The following is a 15,450-nucleotide window of genomic DNA, read 5'->3' on the forward strand; positions in this document are numbered from 1 at the left end:
GACGTTGATGGAATGCACGTTCGCATCTTTGAAAGTTCGAAACTTGAAGGTTCATATGAAGGGGACTTACTGTACAGAAATGTCTTCATTCACTGGACTGTATCTTTAGAAATAACACTACCCTGAATCCTCCTCACTTTAGGTCCATAGGTTTAATCTCCACGGTAGCACATGTTTTTCTTGTTTTTAATACTTTTTAAATTGGAGGGATTCCCTGGTGGCACAGTGGTTGAGAGTCCTCCTGCTGATGTGGGGGCCACAGGTTCGTACCCCGGTCCGGGAGGATCCCACATGCCGCGGAGCGGCTGGGTCCGTGAGCCATGGCTGCTGAGCCTGCGCGTCCAGAGCCTGTGCTCCACAATGGGAGAGGCCACAACAGTGAGAGGCCCGTGTACCGCAGGAAAAAAAAAAAAATATATATATATAGGAGGAAAATTTAAAATACAGAAAAGTACAAAGAAAAAAATAATCACCATCCATACTTTCACCTTCCAGAATTAATTGTTACTGTCTCAGCAGAGATGTTTTATTTGTTTTTTGTTTCTGTTTTAACATAAATATCCCATTTGTTTTATGACTACCATGGCTTCTCTATCACTAAATTCTTTATTTTGATCGAATTCTTGGCTGCCTTCATTGTCAAGAAGTTTTATTTTGTTTCCCCCCCCCTCCAAGAAGGACTCATAGGTGCCACATTCTTGATTCCTTTCATGTTTGAGAATGTCTTCCCATTATTGCTTTTATATTTGAATGATACCTTCATTATTAATAATATTCGTGAGTTCCACTTTCTTTTTCTGAAAACACAGATTGTGTTCCTCTGGTATGCAATGTAGTGAAGAACTTGGGGATAAACTTAATTTTTACTCTCATGTAAGTGATTAGCTTTTTGTCTCTGGACGCTTGAAGAACTCTTTCTTTATCTAGGGATAAGTTTAGTAAGTTTACTAGGATACAACTGGCCAAATTTTCAGAGAACACAATAACAATATACTCTCAAAATCTGTAGATTTTCCACTTGATTCAGAAAATTTTATTATATCTTATTTTTAATTAAAAAATTAAAATTTAAGTTAAATATGCACATAAAGAGGTAAATAGTCTCTCAAGGTTTACAATGAAAAATTTCAGTCTTCCATTCCCTTTCTTTCCCATTTTCTGTCCCCCAGAAGCACACCATTTCAATTCTTTTAGTGAATCCATTTAGTATTCCTACTCATATTTCTAATAACATTCCAATATTGATATTTCTTGGTTTTCCAATTCAGACATTATCTGTTGATTTCCCACTATGGAAGATGAGGATTTAGCTTCCTTTCATCACCAGCCTACCCCCACTACATACACCTGTACTTCTTGTATTCTCTACCTTTCTAATATAATTGTTTCATTATTTTGGTTAGCTTAATAATCAATGTTTAAGTTATTATGACTTCAGCTTTAGGTATTAGCTATTAACTATGAAAGAGGAAGTTTATCTCTCTTTTCTTCCCTCATACTTCCAACAGACTAACCTTCCCTCCCATTATTCCAAAGTAATTATATCATAATTTTGGCTAGTCAGTGATTACATTATTATGCATATATAACATTAGTTACACCTGAGCCATTTAGCAACTAATGGTTTTTTTCCTGAACATTTTTTTTTCTTTTCTTTTCTTTTTTTTTTTTTGGCTGTGCCATGCAGCTTGCAGGATCTTAGTTCCCTGACAAGGGATTGAACCTGTGTCCCCTGCAGTGGAAGCTCGGAGTCCTAATCACTGGACCACCAGGGAAGTCCCTCCTGCACATTTTTGTTGTTTGCCTTGGCATTACTTGTCTTTTCGTTTCTTAGTTTTCTAGATACTTATCAATAATTCAACTCCAAACTAAGTGCTCAAAACTCCTCTCAAAATGTTGACGCACATCAAGTATTCTATCATTTTCATCAGAAGAAATAGGAACACTTTGAAGAAAATTTTCTCAAATCTTTCTGACCTATTCCAATCTGGTCTGTTTGCCATCTATCCCAGATACACAGGTGTTATCCTGGAATCTCCCTTCATCATTATCCTAGGGATTCTTTTTCCTATATCCTAGGTCTTTCTCTTTCTAAGTGTATGCCAGGGTTTTGGTGTTCTATATCCTCTTGTAGCTTCCTGAAACAGATGCATGGAAAGCAAATGCCTGAAAGGTTCTTACTCTACTCTCATATTTGATAGTTTGACTAGATATAGATTTAAGAATTCTGAAAGCATTCTTCCCTTATTTTATAGTTTCTAGTGTTGCTGTTAAGAAATTGAAAGTTATTTTAATTCCTTTATATATGATGTCCCCCCTCTTCTCTGGAAGCTTGCAGGATTTTCTCTTTGGTGTCAGGGTTATAACATTTCACAATGATAACTTTGCTATGTTTCTTTTCATGCATTTTGCTGCACACTTTCCTTTCAGTCTAGAAACCCAGCTTCTTTCATTCTGAGAAATGTTTTTTGTAACAGTTCACTGATGATTTCTTCCCTCTTCATTTTCTCTGTTTTTTCCTTCTGGAACTCCTAATATTCAGATATTGGACCTCCTTGGCTGCTCCTTTAATCTTCTTATCATTTCTCTATTTTCCATCAATTTGTTGTTTTATTCTGCTTTGTGAAAAATTTTTCCAAAAAAATTTCCTAACTTTTCTATTAAATTTTTCATTTTAATATCAGCACTACGTGTTCTCTAAATGTTCCTTTTTAAATATAGCATCCTGCTTTTGGGTTCATGAATACAATATTCTCTCATCTCTCAATGAGGGCAAGGATTTTAGTGTGCTTTGCTCACTGCTGTGTCCCTAGCTCCTACAACAGTGGCACTCAGATGCTCAAATATTAATAATAAATATTACCTTGTTGAAGTTTTTTTCTCTCTGCATAATTTCTGTTTCCTTCAAGTTGATTTTTTTCCTATTATTGTTTTTTTTTCCCCGCCTGTTTATTTGTTCTGGCCTCTAAATCTGGTAATCCTTGCTTTTTTTGGGGTCCAACTTCTAAGACTGGCACAATAAATATGTGATTGAGAGCACTGAACATGTGGTGGACTTTGTCAACTTTGAAATTCAATGTAGTTAGATCCAAGAAGTATGTTATCTGCTGGGAACTCCCTGATGACTGTATCTTTAGGTCTCTCCTTTTGGACTCTGCTACCACAGAGAAGAATCTTCTAATGTGCTTGTTTGACATGTGTAAGCCCGGCTGCTAGTATTTAGGAGCCAAGTGGAAGAAGGAAGCTGAGGACCTCAGAACATACATTCACTTAATCCCCACTTTCCGCATGGTACCTCCAACATCATCTATGCCTGGTGCCCCAATCCAGAGATCCTCTATTTTACCCTCTTCTGAGAATAAATCTCCAGCCTCTTTCTAGAGTGGTGAGGTTTGGGGGAGGAAATCTAAGGATCTACTTTTTAGACAAACTTTGAAGTAATCCTGCTTTTAGCCTCACTACTAGATGTACTTGGTGCTGTTGAATCTTAACTCTTTTGAGAGTTTTATAGTGCAAATCAGCTTGCATCTCAGCTTTCCCCACTTCTGGCTTAGCATTCAGCTTTCTCAGGTATGCTAAATTGTCCTGCTTCTCTGTTTCCCAATTTCTGTTGTTGCTATTTCCTTTTTCATTTTCTTTAGCCTTCTGGATTTACACCCTTCTAAAATCCCTTTACTGTTGTCTTAGTGGGGTTTCAGAAGTCATATTTACCCAGTCCTTACAACTTTACATTAAAATCCTTAAATTAAATTACTTTACCAAGAATCCCTTATATCTTTGAATGCATCTTTTGGTCACATGTTCAGTTCTCTATTTCAGAGACGTTAACTATATTGAATCATCTTTGTCTTTTATTTCTATTAGATTCTAATTTCAATTATTTTCATTTTCATCTAAATTACTGAATATCTTAAACTTTTCCTCTATGTATATAATTTGATTTTCAGTGGTGTCAGTTCTGCTCTTTGCTATTTTTTAATTAATTAATTCTGTAATTAAGTTATTTGGTCCTCAATTTATTTTCTTAGTTCTATAATATCTTCTTTTATCTCATTTTGTTGTTTTATCATCTCATCACTGAACTCTTATTTATGAAATTCATATTCTACTGAGTTGTTTTGCAGTGGCAGAATTGTATATTTGTAAGGAAATTCTTTCTATTCTACTGAGTTATGTTTTTCTCAGGGCAGGTTTTTGTTTTTTTGCAGGGCATTTTTCTTGCTTTCATTTTTGCTATACATTTGCACAGTTGACACACTGATTCTTTTGGTCTTGTTCATGCTTGTTTTATTTATTTTGATATATTATAGATGAATTCTTATCTCTCATCCTCATGTATCTGAGACTGGCTACCATGTGAGTGCTGGTTATTTTGTATTCTGTGTACTTTTCTATGGCTTCAGGGAATGATGTGAGTGGGAGGGTTGGAAAGGGTATAGGGAACTCACCAAGGTACTGTAGAGTCATTGTCCAATTATTTCTCTTTCCTGAGATTCTGTTAAATATTCTTGTTTCATTCCACATACGTAAGGGGTTACCCCATTCCTATGGAAGGACAGTCTCCAGCTTCACATTATTTCACCTATTCATTTTTTTAGGATTAGATCTTTTGTTTCTGTTAAACAGTCAACCTCATTGTTCATTTTCCCTGCTTTATCATTTATTCCCCAGCAGTTGTTCCCATTGCTTCTCAGTCAGAAGAAGATAAATGTACAGATATGTACTCAGTTTGCTTCTTTCCAGATCTGGAGCTATTAGTGAGAATTTGCAGCGTTTCATTAACACATCAGTATGGCTTCTGGGGAGTGGTGATAGGGTGGAGTTGGGAGCCTACTGTTATTCCTTTCTGTTCCTCACCAGAATCTTGTTTCTGTCCTTGGCCACCAATTTTTAAGCTTTATTATGTTTGATTATCTTACTGTGTTTGCTACTGTTGAAATTTCTGCCATTTTTAAAATTAATTTATTTTTCACATTTACTTAGAAACTAGTAGTAGGAAGCTCTGTGATGCAATCTGAAGCATCCACTTTAATCCACAAGTGTTTCTATGCAAGGCTGTAATATAGAACTCTTATCCATAGGGGTAATTGGGCCAACTGAAGCTAGAGTTTAATTTCATTTTCATTAAAATATATACTCTGAAATATGTCTCCTACCTCTGTTGTGCTGGATAGCAAAACAAACAAACAAACAAGCAGGAAAAAACCCACCAACCAGTAAGACATTTCTTTCGCAATTTACTCCTCTTACATTCATTTCATCCAGCCTCCAAACATTTATTAAGCATTCCTATGTAGTGGCATCAGGCAGCAAAGCTGTGAGTATAGTGGCTTCTGAGCAAGCAGTCAATAAAATGCTGATTGAAGAAAATGTGACGAGGTTGCCTATGTGCAGCCATTAGGATGGTACTATCAAAAAAATGGAAAATAACAAGCTTTGATGAGGATATGAAGAAATTATATCCTCATCACGGTTGGTGTGATTGTAAAATGGAAAACAGTATGGAGGTTCCTCAAAAAATAAAAAATAGGAACTATCAAATAATCCAGCAATCCCACCTCTGGATATATATCCAGAAGAATTCAAAGCAGGATCTCAAAGGGATATTTGCACAACCACGTTCACTGCAGCATTATTCACAATAGCCAAGAGGTGGAAGCAACCCAAATGTCCATTGATAGATGAACAGATAGAGAAAATGTGGTGTATACACACAATTGAATTTATGCAGCCTTAAAAGGAAGGAAATTCTGACACGTGCTACAATGTGGATAAACCTTGAGGATGCTATACTAATTAAGTGAAATAAGCCAGTGACAAAAAGACAAATAGTGCATGATTCCTCTTATAAATGATACTTCAAGTAGTCAAATTCAGAAAAACAGAAAGCCAAATGGTGGTTACCAGGGCCTGGGGAGAGCAGATAAGGGAGAGTTGTTTAATGGATACAGAGGTTCAGGTTTGCAAGATGAAAAAGTTCTGGAGATCTGCTTAACAACAATGTCAACATACTTTTAACACTACTGAACTGTACACTTAAATATGGTTAAGGTGGTAAATTTTATGTTGTATGTTTATCACAATTAAAAAAAAAAGGAAGTTCTATAACACTGTTGGAAAGACAGTCCTGTTCCCTGTTCTCCCCACAGCTGCTCTGCCCCACTCCTATGCAGGATTTGATTCTACCTTGGCAGCAAAAGACACAGGGAAAAGCTAAGCTTGTGTGGTGAAGAAAAGCCTCCATCCTATCTCATGGGAAAACATTCACATACTTTTGTCAATTTCACACAGTTTAATCTAGTTCTCATTCCCTCTTTCCCATCCACTGGGTGGTTTTATTTTGTTTTAAGACAAGGAGAGTTGCCAAAAAGAAAAACCCCAGGGCTTACTTCTGCAGGATGGATCCCTTAATGACCAGCTCCTCATCCAAGTCTGCTTCATTAGCCATGAAGAGCAGCCTCTTTCCTGTGCTGTCCACTCCAATGAAGTCCCGCTGCTCCACTGAATCACACACAAAAAAGGAAAATGAAACAAAGCCATTTGCCCCACCTGTATGACTAAGTCAGGGGAGAGGGCACCTGCTCACATTGCTCTTAGAACCAAATACAGGAGTGAGTGCTATGTAACACATACTCACCACAATGTTTAAAACATGGGCAGTCAATTTTTTTTTGTATTGCTCTAAAGGATATTATTAGGTTAACTGGTGAAGCCTGAATAAAGTCTGTAGATTAAAGTATGGTACCAATGTAATTTTCTGTTTTAAGAGACTGTGGGGTGTGGGGGAAAGATACACATTGATGTATTAAAGGCAAAGGGAATCATATCTGCAAATTATTCTCATAAATAGCTTGGAAAAATAATAATTACATATATAATATATTGTATATTCATTAGATATACATTGAATATATATTATAAGAGGGAAAGTGGGAGAATACTAGAGCAAATGTTAACATTTGGGGAATCTGGGTAAAGGATATCTGCGATCTTTATACTACTCCTGTAACCTTCTGTAAATGTAAAATTGTGTCAAAAATTAAAAGTTAAGGAGGTGATGGATATGTTAATTAGTTTGATGGTGGTATTCATTTCACAACATCTACATATGATGTCAAAACATCATGTTGTATACCTTAAATACAGAATTTTTATTTGTCAAAACTAAACAAGTAGGGGACTTCCCTGGTGGCGCAGTGGTTAAGAATCCACTTGCCAATGCAGGAGGCATGGGTTCAAGCCCTGGTCTGGGAAGATCCCACATGCCGTGGAGCAACTAAGCCCATGAGCCACAACTACTAGCCCGAGTGCCACAGCTACTGAAGCCTGCGTGCCTAGAGCCTGTTCTCTGCAACAAGAGAAGCCACCGCAATGAGAAGCCTGCGTACCGCAACTAAGAGTGGCCCCCGCTCACTGCAACTAGAGAAAGCCCGCATGCAGCAACGAAGACCCAATGCAGCAAAAAATAAAAATAAATAAATTTTAAAAACCTAAACAAGTAAATATCAAAAAATTAACAGTTAAAAAAAAAAAAGAGGGCCAGTCAAGATACTGCTTAGTCAAATTAAGTAGATGAACCACAAGCCCACTGCATGGCACAGAAAGAAAGTGCAACTGTTTCAATGTAAGTAATAACCTAGGTTTGCTCACTGTGAAAATGGGAATAGCATTTAAGGACATCCACATTTAACCAACATTAACTGTATGTCTACTATGCACTAGATTTTGTGCTGTGTATGGGATGTGGAGAGTTCTCTGGTAGACAATGATCTTATAGGATGCCACATTATTGCTGTCTTCTGTGTTATATATTTCTTTCCCCCAACAAGATTACACACTGTTCAATGGCAGACTTATGATTCCTTTAGATCTCCCACAACATCTAGTGTAGTGTTGAACATTTAATAAAATCTGCTACTAACATCCATAATCTATTTATAGCTTACAAAAACATTTTCTTTTTTTTTTTTTCTTCGGTACGCGGGCCTCTCACTGTTGTGGCTTCTCCCGTTGTGGAGCACAGGCTCCAGATGCGCAGGCTCAGCGGCCATGGCTCACGGACCCAGCCGCTCTGCGGCATGTGCAATCTTCCCGGACCGGGGCACGAACCCGTGCCCCCTGCATTGGCAGGCAGACTCTCAACCAATGCGCCACCAGGGAAGCCCTACAGAAACATTTTCACATAAAGGCAGCATAGCATAATGATTAAGAAGAGAGCCTCTGAAGCTAGACCACCTGGGTATGAATCCCACTTATTAGTTGTATCTCTTTGAGCAAGATAATAAACTTCCATTCCTCAGTTTCACCTGTAAAATGGGGATAATAGTGCCTACACCTACCTCACAGGATTTTTAGAACTAAATGAGTTAATATTTGTAAAGCTCTATTTAGTGCTATTAACTAAAACATTAAATAAAATGTTTAAGTTTAAAAAATTAAACAAAATACATGCTCTCATTTGATCTTCACAATAATCAAATAAAGCAATGATTTAATACCTATTTGAAAGGGAGAAACTAAAAGTTGAGCTCTAGGAAAAATGGTATCTCTAAAGATGAATCTGTCTACCTCCTATTGACAGACAATGGCTACTATGTAACTGAACACGCTTCCCTGTTGGCTGCAGCTGCCTATATACCTAAAACCCAATGCTTTACTCAAGTGTATAATGTGTTTAGCTCAGGTTCTTGAAAGCATCTATTCCTTCAGATGGTCTCTGGTTATCTCATAGGCAGTGTTTTAATCTGAATAGGGAGAAACTATCATAAAAAATTACATGTTGTTTTTTTCTAATTACCAAGATAAGTGAACGCCAAAGAAGGAAGGGTAAATAATGCCAATTTGAAGGTGAGTTTTACAGAGAATTTCAATTGAAACTAAATTTTGCAGAGAATTTCAAATGTCACACAGCAACTCTGACACATATCAATTCATCCATTACATGCAAATTTGAGAATATAACAAAGTCTGCAAAGCTCTGATTATGAGGCAACATTTTAAAAAGAAATAACACAGAGATGTTATTTTTGGATATATTTGGAGTGCTTACCCTATCCAACTCCTTAGGCCCACAAAAAACCTTGAATTACTGAATGTCCTGGGAGCAATAATTTCCAAGTCAATTTTTCAGCTATGTTGCACTTCAGTCACATTTCCCTCACTCTCAGGCCCCCCTCCTTGTATTTGCTTCTTCGTAGCTACCATAGTAACTGGGACCTCAGAATATGATACAAATTATAGAAACTTGGACAGGTTTCTTTCTGTTCTGCTTTAACAAAGTGAATTCCACTTGGAAAGCAGAGCAAGAACATTAGAATGTCCATCCTAAGAGAAAGATTTACACAAATAAGGTTAAGAAGGCAGTTAAAACTATGAACTTCCATCTTAAAAAATTCTGTCACAATCAACTATTCATATATTTTTCCAGTTGTTTTTTACTTCTCTGTCTCCTCTACAGTCATTTACTTATTCATTCGTTCATTCAACTAATAAATATATTTGTGCACCACCCCAGTGACAGGCATTATGTTTGGAGTGGGGAATTCCATCTCATTTTATGAAGCCAGCATGATTCTGATGCTAAAACCAGACAAAGATATGACAAAGGAAAATTACAGGCAAAACAAAACATTAGCAAATCAAAACTAACAGTCTATGTAGTAGATTTAAAAGGGTTACAAATTTGTTGTAGCTTTGTCCATCAAGATATAGGGTCGAGAATGTAAGATGGTAGCCACTGTGGAAAACAGTATGGTGGTTCCTCAAAAAATTAAAAACAGAATTACCATATGATCCAACAATTCCACTTCTGGGTATATAACCAAAATAATTGAAAGCAAGGTCTTGACGAGATATTTTTACACCCATGTCCTTAACAACATTACTCAAAATAGCTAAAATGTAGAAGCAACCCAAATGTCCATCTATGAATTAAATAGATAAGCAAAATGTGGTATATACACATAAGAGAATATTATTCAGCCTTAAAAAGGAAGGAAATCCTGAAATACGCTACAACATAGATAAACCTTGAGGACACTATACTAAGTGAAACAAACCAGTGACAAAAAGACAAATACTGTATGATTCTACTTATATAAGGTACTGAAAGTAGCCAAAATCATACAGACAGAAAACAGACGGTATTTGCCAGGGGCTGGGAGGAGGGGAAATGGGGATTTATATTTAATGGTTATAAAGTTTCAGTTTTACAAGATGAGAAGAGTTGTGGAGATGGGTGCACAAAATTATAAATGTATTTATTACCACTGAACTATGTTTAAAAAGAGATGGTAAATTTTATGTTATGTGTTTTTTACCACAACAAAAAAATCTGAAGAAAAAAAAGTGCCCACAGAAAAGAAAGAGAAATGAGGTTAGTAAGGTTAGTTCCTTATCCTTTATATCTAGGCTGGCCTAGCGACTAGCTTTGACTAAAAGGAGTGCGGAGGAAGTCACACGGTGTGAGTTCTGAGTTTAGGCCTCAAGAGACCTTGCAGCTTCTTTCTTATTCTCTTAGAACCTGCTGCTGCTGCTGCCATGTGAACAAGTCTGGGCTAGCCTCCTGTATAAGAGACTAAATGGAAAAAGAAACTCAGCTGTCACAGCTAAGGCCCTAGACATACTAGTGAGTTCAGCTGTGGCAGGCTGGCTCTAAGAATGATAACTGCTTCCTGGCATGCACACCCTTCTGTATCCCCTCCCCTTGAGTATGGGCTGGCCTGGCTACTTGCTTCTACCAACAAAAAGTGGCAAAAGTTATCAGATGTTACTTTTGTGATTAGGTTACATAAGTTCATAACTTATGTGTAGCTAGAAGATTCTCACCCTTTCTCCTTGGAGAAAGGAGAGTCTATTTAATAAATGGAGGAAGGAAAAAGAGACATCTATATGGAAAACAAGATTAAACTGGATGCCAACCTCACACCATATATAAGACACAATTCTATTTGGATCAAGGAATTATGTGTCAAGCATAAATCTTTAAAATTCTTATTAGAAAATAGGTTAAGGACTTCCCTGGTGGCACAGTGGTTAAGAATCCACCTGCCAATGCAGGGGACATGGGTTTGAGCCCTGGTCCGGGAAGATTCCACATGCTGCGGAGCAACTAAGCCCATGTGCCACAACTATGGAGGCCTGCGCTCTAGAGCCCACAAGCCACAAGTACTGAAGCCTGTGCACCTAGAGCCCATGCTCTGCAACAAGAGAAGCCACCGCAGTGAGAAGCCCGTGCACCACAACAAAGACCCAATGCAGCCAAAAATAAATAAATAAATAAATAAATAATGGGGAAAAAAAAGAAAATATAAGTTAACATTGTTCAGAACTTGCAGTAGGGAGTTCAAGACACAAAAGATGCTTTTAAAATTTTGGTAATGGGCTTCCCTGGTGGCGCAGTGGTTGAGAGTCCGCCTGCTCATGCAGGGGACACGGGTTCGTGCCCCAGTCCAGGAAGATCCCACATGCCATGGAGCGGCTAAGCCCGTGAGCCATGGCCGCTGAGCCTGCGCGTCCGGAGCCTGTGCTCCGCAACGGGAGAGGCCACAACAGTGAGAGGCCCGCGTACCTCAAAGAAAAAAAAAAATTTTTGGTAAATTTGATTATATTAAAGTTAAGAATTCTTGTTCATAAGACGTTTTAAAGAAAGTGAGAAAAGTTTTCCCATTTTCTTTTGGGAAACTATATTTGCAGTATATCCAACTGACAAATGAGTGGTAAGAATACAAATCAGTAAGAAAAGTGCAAATAACTCACTGAAAACTAGGCAAAATATATAAACAGGCATTTCACAGAAGAGAAAATAAATATGACCAGTGAACAAATATTCAACCTCGAGAGACCAAGGGAATGTACACAAAGATCACAATGAGATAAGATACCATTTTACTTCTGCTCAACTGACGCAAAGAATCTGACAATGTGGAGTGCTGGAGAGTAGATGGAGCAATGAATTCTTTTAAATCTCTGGTAGTTGGGGAAACTGATATAACCACTTTGGAAAAGAGTAAAACTGTTTACCATTAGCCCCAAAATTGAACATTCATATATTCTATGACCCAGCAATTCTATTAAGAAACTCTTACATGTGCCCATTAAACATATGTACATAAATGTTCATAACAGCACTGGTGACAACAGCAAAAATTTGGAATCAATCTAAACCCCCATTGCTTGAAAAGTGAATAAATAAACTGTAGTGTATTTATACAGTGCAATTTTGTATAGCACTCAAAATGAAGAAACTGTAGCTGCCTGTAATATAATATTGGAAAAAGTTAAGTCCCAGTAGACTACATCCATCATGCTATCTTTTTAAATAAAATTAGAAGCAACTAAAAAATATATCAGGACTTCCCTGGTGGCACAGTGGTTAAGAATCCACCTGCCAGTGCAGGGGACATGAGTTCAATCCCTGGTCTGGGAAGGTCCCACATGCCACAGAGCAACTAAGCCCGTGCGCCACAGCTACTGAGCCTGTGCTCTAGAGCCCGTGAGCCACAACTACTGAGCTGGCGTGCCACAAATACTAAAGCCTGCATGCCTAGAGCTCATGCTCTGCAACAAGAGAAACCACTGCAATGAGAAGTCCGTGCACCACAATGAAGAGTAGCCCCTGTTCGCCGCAACTAGAGAAAGCCTGACACAGCAACAAGGACCCAACACAGCCAAAAATAAATAAATAAAAATTTAAAAATACATATATATCAATATATATTTTTAGAATACATAAAGCTGAGATAAAGGAAAGCCAAAAAAAATGATAAACAAGATTCAGTAAGGTGTTGATAATTATCTTAGATGGGGACAATAGTGAGTTGGGAGGGGGTAAGATCACATTGGTAGACGTTTTAAAGTTTGAGTTGAGTGGTGGGTTAAAAAACAAAAAAGATTAGTATTTTCATTTTATTTGGATATATACCCAGGAGTGGAACTGCTGAATCATATGGTAGTTCTATTTTTAGCTTTCTGAGGAACCTCCATGCTGTTTTCCACAGTGGCTGCACCAGTTTACATTCCCACCAGCAGTGTACAAAGTTTCCCCTTTCTTCACAGCCTTGCCAAAGCTTGTTATTTGTAATGACAGCCATTCTGACAGATGTGAGGTAACATCTCATTGTGGTTTTCATTTGCATTTCTGAAAAGACACATGCACCCCAATGCTCATAGCAGTATTATTTATAACAGCTAAGATATGGAAGCAACCTAAGTGTCCATCAAATGAATAGATAAAGAAGATGTAGTATATATATATATATACACACACACACACACAATGGAATACTAATCAGCCACAAAAAAGAATGAAAATTTTGCCATTTGTAACAACATGGAGGGACCTGGAAGGTATTATGCTTACTTAGTGAAATAAGTCAGATGAGAAAGACAAACACTGTATGTTACCACTTACATGTGGAATTTAAAACATAAAACAAAAAAGAAAATATAACAAAAAAGAAATAGACTAACAGATATAGACAACAAACTAGTGGTTACCAGTGGGGAGAGGGAAGGTGGAGGGGCAAGATAGGGGTAGGGGATTAAGAAGTACGAAGAACTATGTATAAAATAAGTAAGCTAAAAGGATATATTGTACAGCACATGGAATATAGCCAATATTTTAAAATAACTATAAATGGAGTATAATCTTTAAAACTTGTGGATCACCATGTTGTATACTTGAAACTTATATAATACTGTAAACCAACTATACATCACTGAAAATAAAACAGGCAAACAAAATAAGAGAATTACAGTCTAAGAGAACATGAAACGTATTCGTTCACTTAATTTTTTTTAAAGGTAATTAATCTGAGAAAAAATTTTTAGAACTGAGGACTTGAATTTTCAGATTGAAGGGCCCATTAGCATCCAACACAGGGGATGACATTAAACTATATTAGGGCATATCAATGTGAAATTTAGAAGTTTAGAAACAATAAGATCCTATAAGCTTCTAGAAAGGAAAAAAAAGGTCTCATACAAAAAGAATCAAGAATCACAATGGTGTTGGACTTAAGAGAAAAGCTAAAAGATACTGAAATAATACTTTCAAAATTTTGAGGGGACAGGATTTCCAAGGGAAGTTTATACCCAGCCGCCCCCTGCAAAAAAAGTGGATATAAACAAAGAAAGAGGAAAATATGAGGTTCAAGATATGAGAGTGAAGGGTGAACCTAAAATGACAGTTACACAGCAGAGCAACTAGTCCAGAATCTAGGAGAGAGATCTTTAAGAATTTGAAATTGAGGGAAACAGTGTGTTGGAAAGTAATGAGAGGAAACTCACACAACTGGGGTTATGGCTGAATTAGTAATAAATACATAGAAAACAAAGCAAATGAAAAAATGAGACAATTAATTTTTAGGAAAATAAAAGGAAGAAAGAAAAAAGTAACAATATACTACAGGTTCAGCTGTGAATACCATTTATACTTTCAAAATAATGTAAACCTCAAATATTCAGTTAATCAACACTGCAATATAAGTAACTACATTAGGAAGCTGAGGAGACTGGAAGTTTGCATGCGTGTGGTGGGGGCAGAAGGTGTTTTAAAATAGAACTAAATCTTTAACTTTCATAGTAGGAAGTAAATAGGTAATTCCTAAAACTAAAAATATCAAGACATAACGAACAAAAGCATTTTATTTGAGAGGTGGGGTTAAATGTGAAAAAAAATTAGCTAAAAATGTTGAAAGTGGCTGCCTCTGAGTGAGGTGAAGAGAGACAAGACGGGGGTTGCTATTTATTATAATATACCTTGGAGAAGTACATTACTTTAAGAATTATGGGCATATAAAACACTGACAGAAATTAAAACTAAATTAAAAAAAAAAAGAAGTAGAAAGCCCAGGCTATGGAGTTAGAAGGCATGGGTTCAAGTTCTGATTCTACCACTTACCACTGATGTGATATTGAACAACTATCCACAAAGTGCTATTAGGCCATAGATGGATATAAAAGTTGGTAAATAACAAAACTACCTAGCCCCATTCACTGGATTTTACCTTATGAGCAAACCTTGATTATTTATGTTTCTCATATAGGACTTAGCATAGATTTTATACATAGTATGTCCTAAATTCAATGACTACATCAAAATTTAATGCATTTGTTAGTCAGGGATCTGATTTCATACCAACTACCCAATCTGTACCTAAGTAAATTGCTCAACTCCTTTTTTTTCAAATATCATGTCTTTAAAACATATTTCCCTGTAACTAAGACATTAAACTGTTCCCTACATTTTGTACATGCTCCTATTATTGTACTTGTCACATTGTGACACACAATTTCTAGCATATTTGAACTTATTTCTGTATACTGTTTCCTCAATCACAAGAATTTCAGTTTTGAGTATGCAGGGATTTCAAGTCACTTCTGTTGGATATAATTAGGAAAAAAAAGGGGGAGGGGGCAGTGCGAATAGGATTAAGAAGAGAAAAAAGA

General features: G+C 36.8%; 1 protein-coding gene across 1 annotated transcript in view; it reads right to left on the reverse strand.

Annotated features, from left to right (window-relative positions):
- EIF2B3 (eukaryotic translation initiation factor 2B subunit gamma) overlaps positions 1 to 15,450 on the reverse strand; it is a 155,662-nt gene that overhangs the window by 80,922 nt on the left and 59,290 nt on the right. Inside the window, exon 5 of the mRNA XM_065879906.1 lies at positions 6,390 to 6,501. Coding sequence (XP_065735978.1) covers positions 6,390 to 6,501 — 112 coding nt within the window. The remainder of the gene's footprint in view (positions 1 to 6,389; positions 6,502 to 15,450) is intronic.

This window comes from Phocoena phocoena, chromosome 1 (genome assembly GCF_963924675.1).
Source record: "Phocoena phocoena chromosome 1, mPhoPho1.1, whole genome shotgun sequence".
In the NCBI taxonomy this organism is placed as follows: domain Eukaryota; kingdom Metazoa; phylum Chordata; class Mammalia; order Artiodactyla; family Phocoenidae; genus Phocoena; species Phocoena phocoena.